Source organism: Nannospalax galili, unplaced genomic scaffold (genome assembly GCF_000622305.1).
Source record: "Nannospalax galili isolate Female #2095 unplaced genomic scaffold, S.galili_v1.0 scaffold1937, whole genome shotgun sequence".
NCBI lineage: Eukaryota > Metazoa > Chordata > Mammalia > Rodentia > Spalacidae > Nannospalax > Nannospalax galili.
The window spans coordinates 196,406-203,989 of NW_008339340.1; the positions used below are offsets into that span (position 1 = coordinate 196,406).

Below are 7,584 nucleotides of genomic sequence, written 5' to 3' on the forward strand. Positions count from 1 at the left end.
GAGAGAGAGAGAGAGAGAGAGAGAGAGATAGAGAGAGAGAACGCTCCCATCCACATGTACCAGTGAACTTGTGAGGGCGGAGGCCAGAAGAGGGTATTAGCTCCCTCAGACCTGGAGTTACAGCAGCTAGTTTACAGGATTTACTGAAAGAGAGTGCCCCTCAGACCCGCCTCCCTGGCCTCTGAGAAAAAGCTGAAAAGTCAGGTCTCCACCTGACTCTGGAAATCCCCTTCATTGTTCAAACCCTTTCCTGGTATCTGTTTATGATTTCTATGGAAATGGTCTGGGGCAGAAGAGATAGAACACTCTGCCCCAGGTGGGCTAGCCAATGACAGTATACTTGACACATCTGTGTATGGTCTCTATGGAAATAATCCAGGGCAGAAGAGAAACAGCATTCTGCCCCAATGACTATATAGGTAAAGTCTCTGGAAATCAGCCTTAGATTGTTCCAATCCTTTCCTGGTTATTCTGTGTATAGCTTCTATGGACAGCCTCTGCTTTGTGGTTTTTGTGTTTTTTCTGCTTAAAAGCTCTGCATTTTCACTGTTCAGGGTCGCAGCACAGCTCCTGAGACTGTCTGTGTCCCCAACTGGTTAGTTCCAATAAAGCACTCCTTTTTACTGAGACTCAGTGTCCGAGTGGTCAATTTAGGGAATTTTACAGACCCTTAACAGGGATTGGGGCTGTGGCCAACCTCACCTTGTTCATTCTTAATTTCTCTCCAATCTTGGTTGGCTCTCAACTGAGATCCATACAGGTGATTCTCACCAACATGACTCTGGCCAACTTCTTGATTCTCTTCACCACTTGGTTTCCAAACAAAATGGTGGTTTTTGGTCTAAGAAGGCCCATGTCCAATGTGAAATGTAAACTTGAGTACTATGTTCGCCTGGTGGCTCAAAGCACAAACTTATGCTCTATGTGTGTGCTGAGCATCTATCAGTTCCTCACTCTTGTTCCTGGGAATTGGGGTAGGGTAATGCTCAGGGGAAGTGCCCAGGGCACTGTTGGTTATTCCTGTTGTGGTTGCTGGCTGTTCAGTCTCTTAAATAATATTTATATTCCCATGAAGGTCACTGATCCTCAGAACACACTCAATGTCACTGACTCTAAAAGCAAATGGGTCTGTCCCACTAGTACATTCAATATGAGCATGATCTTCTTGTGGTTTTCCCATGATTGACCTCATAGTCTGGACCAGTGTTTCCATGGTGATTCTCCTCCACAGACACCAGCAGAGACTGCAGCATATCCATACCTCCATCCAGGACCACAGAGGCCACCCTGAGACCAGAGCTACCCACATCATCCTGATACTGGTTGTCACCTTTGTCACCTTTTATGTTCTGGATTGTGTGTACACTATTTTTAACATTTCTTTTGTAGATGCTCATCTTTGGTTGAGACATGTTAAAAAAGTTCTAGCTGCAAGTTTCTCCACCATTTCTCCCTTAATGCTGATCATTAAAGATCTTAGGAGTCCTCGTTCTTGTCATTCTGAATTATTGAAAACAATGTGAAATGACATGAACAGAAGACAGATTTGATAGTAATAGGTATAGTCAGTAAAAATGTGTTGGAAGTTGAACAAGACTTAAAAAAATTTTCTTTGGGGGGCTGGAGAGATGGCTCAGAGGTTAAGAACACTGGCTGTTCTTGCAGAAGACCTAGGTTTCAAATCACAGCACCCACATGGCAGCTAACAACTGTCCATAACTGCATGTCCAGGGGATTTAACAGCCTCTTCTGTCCTCCGTGGGCACTGAACAAAATGGGTGCACTTACCTACATGAGGGCAATACATATACACATAAAAAAAATTAAAAATAAAAAAATTTTATTTTATATGTATGAGGGTTTTGCCTACATATATGTAAGTGTTATCACATGTGTGCCTGCTGTCCAAGGAGGCCAGAGGAGGGCACCAGATTCCCTGGAACTGGAGTGAGGAAAAGTTACTAGTCACAATGTGGGTGCTGGGAACCAAACCTAGATTCCCTGAAAGAGCAGCCAGTGTTCCTAAGCACTGAGCTATCTCTCCAGTACCCCCCAAAATGATATTTTTTATTTTACTTATTTTTATTTTATGTGTATGAGTGTATTGCCTGCATGTATGTAAGTGCACCTGTGTAGTGCAGTGCCCACAGAGGTCAAAAGAGGGTATTGGATCTCTTAGAATTGTAGTTACAGACCGTTGTTAGCCACCGTATGGGTGCTGGAATTCAAACCTGGGTCCTCTGCAAGAACAGTCAGTGCTCTTAACTGCTGAGTCAGCTCAGGGTGTAACCCCAGGGAGGTTTACCACACTCCAGAGTTGGAACCACACTCAAGAGTATTTGGGGAACACAAATTGAACTGGATGAGCTTTTGAGCTTTTTTTTGGTCTTTTTGAGGCAGGGTCTCCCTGTCACCCCAGCTGACCAGGCTGGCCTCCAACTCACAGAGATCCACCTGCCTCTGCCTCCCAATTGCTAGAATTAAAGGCATGCACCACCACTCCCGGCTGTTCACGAGATTTTAAAATAAAGGAAGGCACAAAGTATGAAGGGATAGGGAGCTGGAGATGGATCTCAGAGGAGATGGGGGAGGGAGGTTATGATCAAAATACACTATATGAAATTCTCAAAACTTCAATTAAATTTTTTTTAAATCAAGGTTGGAAATGCAGCTCAATGCCTACGTAGCATATCCTAAGTCCTAGGTTCCACCCACAGCACCATTTTTTTAAAAACCTAAAAAATTATACTTACCATGATACTATTTCACAAAACAATATATAAAACAAACTTTTTTCATAATAAAGTATCTGATAATATCATTGTTTAAAAATACTAACATATCTTTGATTATGCTTACAACATATACGAACACATCTCCTGCTAATGAAACAGTACTGGCCAGGAACTCACTAGAAGACTAATTACCATATGAAGATCATAAGCACACAAATGAAGGCTTAAGAGAAATGGCTGAGGAAAAGTATTGTTTAAAAAGCCCCTCCCACCATAGTAAATTGCGTATCCCATAGTGCTAAAAAACACCTTACCTGTTTTTCATCAGCCTCAGCTCCCGCTTACGAGTTGCTTCTTCAGCTAGTTGCTGGGGACTGTGCAGACTTCCTGGTGATGCAGCCATCACCACACCCTGTGGCAAAGCCGTAGTAGGAGCCCGGATCTGGTAAGTTGGCATGTCACCTGTGGCAGCTGCAATGAAATAACGTGTTACAAGCTTATAGAAACAATTCATTTGCTAATATTCTACATAAATTTAACCTAGAAACAACATACTTTTCACGTCAGTAGAGAGCATTTTATAAAGGTGAAAATGGTTGTTCTTAGCACTATAGGTGTCTTAAAAATATCAAAGGTTTTATTCAGCATTTGGAACAAAGATATGCATATTTTAGCCTGTTCTTGACATTTTAGAAATCTGTCTTAGAAATTTTTTTATCACATTGTCACCAAGGGCTAAAGTAGCTAGGATTTTTAGCTATTTAGCTTAAATCAGTGGTTTGTTGGTAATATCGGGGCAGTAGTGGGGAGCCCTAGTCTGTAGTCTGATGAGTCCTACAACGGAAACACTTTCACCATGGTTAATTCAAAAACACCGGTGTGACTGCACTGAGTATGAAGTTGAAAAGACACACACTATACAGACAACTTGAAGATCACAGAGAAGAACATTAGAAATGATGTGCTAGAGCACTGTTGCTGCTTTTACTGTAATCTATTTAAATGTGTTAATAGATATATTAATTTTTAACAATCAGCCCACAGAGATCCTGAAAGTTAAGCAATTGGCTCTAGCAAGCCAGTGAGAGATCACTCTGGCACACCACCATGCAGACTGTTAAGTAGGACCTGGCCACCCTCTGGCTGTTTCAGCTGAAATTTTCCTATACCTATGCCTGAAACAGAAACAGATATTCAAAGTTTTTCCATTACAAAAAGAGATGATTAAGACAAGGGAACAAACCTAGCTCACTGCAATCTCTGTTAAAAATAACAGGGAAAAAAAAAAAACAACTAAGTTCTTAAAACTGGCTTCTTGGGGAAAGTCTTAAATTTATTTTTGTGACTATTCCAAGCATTGCAGACATAGACATCTCATATGTTGTAGAAAAATTGGTAAATCTGAAATATTTAAAAAGAAAACAACTTACAAGCTCACTAGAGCTTTTCTCTTCTTTTAACTAAATGTTCTATGTTTTACTAGGGTTTTTCTTATTCTGTCGCTCATACTGTCAAGAGAAGATGAGAAGATAACAGTTGGAACACAGAGCAGACATAGGACTCCCCACTTTTTTACCCACATCCAAAGAAGAAAGTTATGGGATAATAAAGGCTAAAACAATGCCACAGCCGGAGTCCACATGGGCTTTCTAAAATTAGCACAGTAACCAGTGACCAATGTGAAGTTTACATGTCACTACGTCCACATTTGCCAGCAGCCTGGATGTAGATCTGGCTCCAGAATTGTTCTTTTGAAACACTGCTCACAAACAAGTGCAAAAACAGTAACAGAAATGTATACTGGGGGCAAGTGCTTCTGTTATTGCCATACCCTTGGAGCTCTTTACAGTGTACTAAATACTTCTCTAAAGAGCAAGATAGAGAAGGTTGGAGGGGGGTAGAAGGGAGGGAAGAGGGAAAGGAAGGAAGGATGGAAAGGAGTGAATACAGAGCTTCATTGTACTTTGCATTTTTTGTATACATTTGCTATTTTCTGTAATATAAAGTGAGAGCATGATATACAAAAGCTGGTTTAAGAACATCCTTTTATTTTTTTGATACCAGAAATTCTATCAAGCAACTTTTGCCTGTTTGCAGAAGCCACAGCCACCCTTAATGGACCAAATTTGGCAGCATGAAGGACAATGGCAGCTCCAAATGAAGCATTCTTAAAACAAGTTGAGCAATGGCTTAATTTTAACTTTGAAGGGGATGAGATCTGGATATACTAATTCTGAGACGTAAGAAAAACTTGGCTTTGTTGTTATGTTCTAGATACATGTTCATTTTACTTGCTTCAACAGAAAACAAAGATTACAACTTACCAGCTCAAGCAAGAAGTAGGAATTAGTGTAAATTAAAAGAATAAATTTCTGTGATCACCCAAAGAATCTATATGATGGCATACTACTAATGGACAATGTATAAATTCCATATGCTCAAACATAATCTTGAGTAAAGTGCATTAAAAAGATGGACAAAGAACATCTTTTGAGGAAATCTAATGTCAAAACAGTAGTTTTTAAAACAAGTTATGCTAATGTGTTTATCTTTGCTTCATTTTCAACATTATGAATTCAGTGATGATTTCAAAGACCACCGTTCAAAGAACCACCCTATACTCTCTCGTGACATTTTTCCTGTATTATTTATAAAGCCCAATTCCTAGCCCATCTAGTTATTAAAAGTATCCAAATTATTTTTGCAAGGATTTTTTAGATAAGATCTTGCTATATAACTCAGACTGGCTTCAAATTTGCAATCCTCTTGCCTCAGTCTCCTGAGTGCTAGGGTTACAGGCACATGCCACCATACCTGACTTTAGAATTTTATTTTTTTGTACTTTAAGGTTTTTTGAGAATTTCATACATGAATACTATAGTTTCACATTATTCCCACCCTTCCCTTTCTCCCTCCAACTCCTTATTTTCTGAAAAAATGTGAGTCATGGGTGGAAGGTAAAAAATCATGACTGAAGATTTAAAAAAAAATTTATTTATGCAGTAATGGCATACCCTAATTTTATTCTCAGGCAAGCAAAAACATCCAGAAAGAAACCGTGTCTTTTTACTTGGGTATGCTCTAGAATCTAGCATGTCTTTGGCATGAGAGTGCTAAATGAATTTATGTATACACTACCAAGTAAACTTTAAACTTCTAGGGTTTTGCACAGACACAGGCACCCAGTCTTAATTATGGACACATCACTGGAAAGCCCTGTGAGATGCCACGTGCTCATCCAAACTGGTTTTTCTTGACAAAAGGCATAATTCTCCCTAGATACACTTTTAGATACATCTAATATGGCATTTTAGAGGGCTATGATAATGTGTTTCTAACCATCTTAACTTCTGAAATTAAATATTCCTATAATCATCAGTCCTAGTCATTAACATCATACCTCTCTGGTCAAATTTTAAACACTGTACAGCAGATAAAGCAAGGGATTTGGAGTCTGGGTTCTAGTCCAGGTCTGCCACTTACCAGCCATGTGACTTGGGGCAAGTTCAGTTTCCTCATCTGTAAAATGGGGATACATTATCTCATTTCATACTCACAATAAACCCTGTAATACATGTCAAAGTGTCTGCACAGTGCCTGGAACACAGGAAACACTCAACAAATATTAGTTCCCTTCCAATTCCCTCCCTTAAACTTCTAAAAGACAATGTTTTAAATTATGCTTATACTATATATGCTTAAAAGGCTTATAACTCCATAAACAATTTCCTCCCAAGTTTCTAACAAGTCTGAGGAAGCAAAATGTATGGCTACTATTCCTCATTTCCTTTAAAAAATATGCCTCAAAACTTTTAAATTTACAATGCTATATCCCCTCAGAGAATAATTTGTTAAAAGATAATATAAATGCCCATGTCCTTTTCCATGTGCATAATCATTTAAAATAGAAATCAGAAGGTGGAGAATGGCGAATTAAATAATACACTCTTGTCAGGCTAGTAAGAAGGTGAAGAAGAAAAGAAAAAAAAAACAATTCAGAGACAGAGAAAATAAAATAAATAATAACTCCAAACACCTGCTTGGTAGCTTCCAAAGAGAAACTATTTGTCAACACCCACAAATTCTTGTCATTTTATTCAATTATTTATTTACTGAGGTGTTATAGTACCAAGCACATTTACTGAATAAAAGAGATGTTGTTGGTTTGTTTTGGTGTTTGGGGACAGGAGCTTGAATTCAGTCCTCCTGCCTGAGCCTCCAGAGCACTAGGATTACAGACATAAGCCAAAACACTCACCAAAGTTCCTACCTTCCTTCGTATGCCTTTTCACTTTGTATCACTAATGTTAAGGACACCTCAGTAAGCGATAGGGATAACTCATCAGTCCTACTAAGTTGAGGGGAAGTGGCTTGCCCAGACTCCAATAAGCTACTGAAACTTCTCACTTTTATCTCTCTTCTCTCTCCACTTAAACATCACAGTAGTGCTCCTAATTCCCACATTAGGTCTCTAGTGCCTTGTGTCCCACACTGTTGGAAAATTTCCCTAAATCCTAGTTTTCATAAAAGTAAAAACAAAAATAACTACTTAAGCACTGAACATTTTCCAATTTGTTAAAAGTATTAGAACACACAGATGACCACAGAATGAAGTCATTAAATTTTTTCAGCTTTAAAGTCAGCAAAATAGCTCAGCAGGTACAAAGCACTTGCCACAAAAGCCTGACCACCTGAGTTTGATCCCCAGAACCCAGGATGGAAGGAGAGAACTGATTCCTGGAAATTGTCTTCTGACCTCTACATGCGTGCGCACACACAAATAACCTTAAAGTACTATTTTCAGCTTTATTGGGGTATAGTTGACAAGTAAAAATTAAAATCATATATA

At 39.1% G+C, this 7,584-nt stretch overlaps 1 protein-coding gene and 1 pseudogene across 1 annotated transcript in view; one reads left to right on the plus strand and one right to left on the minus strand.

Moving 5' to 3' along the window:
• The window catches only part of LOC103734789, a 4,043-nt pseudogene extending 2,520 nt beyond the window's left edge, over window positions 1–1,523 (plus strand).
• A 1,522-nt stretch (window positions 1,524–3,045) lies between these two features.
• Crem (cAMP responsive element modulator) overlaps window positions 3,046–7,584 on the minus strand; it is a 74,382-nt gene continuing 69,843 nt past the window's right edge. The window contains exons 8-9 of the mRNA XM_017798378.2: window positions 6,219–6,254; window positions 3,046–3,206 (exon numbers count right to left, since the gene is read on the minus strand). Of these exons, the coding sequence (XP_017653867.1) occupies window positions 3,046–3,206; window positions 6,219–6,254 (197 nt within the window). The remainder of the gene's footprint in view (window positions 3,207–6,218; window positions 6,255–7,584) is intronic.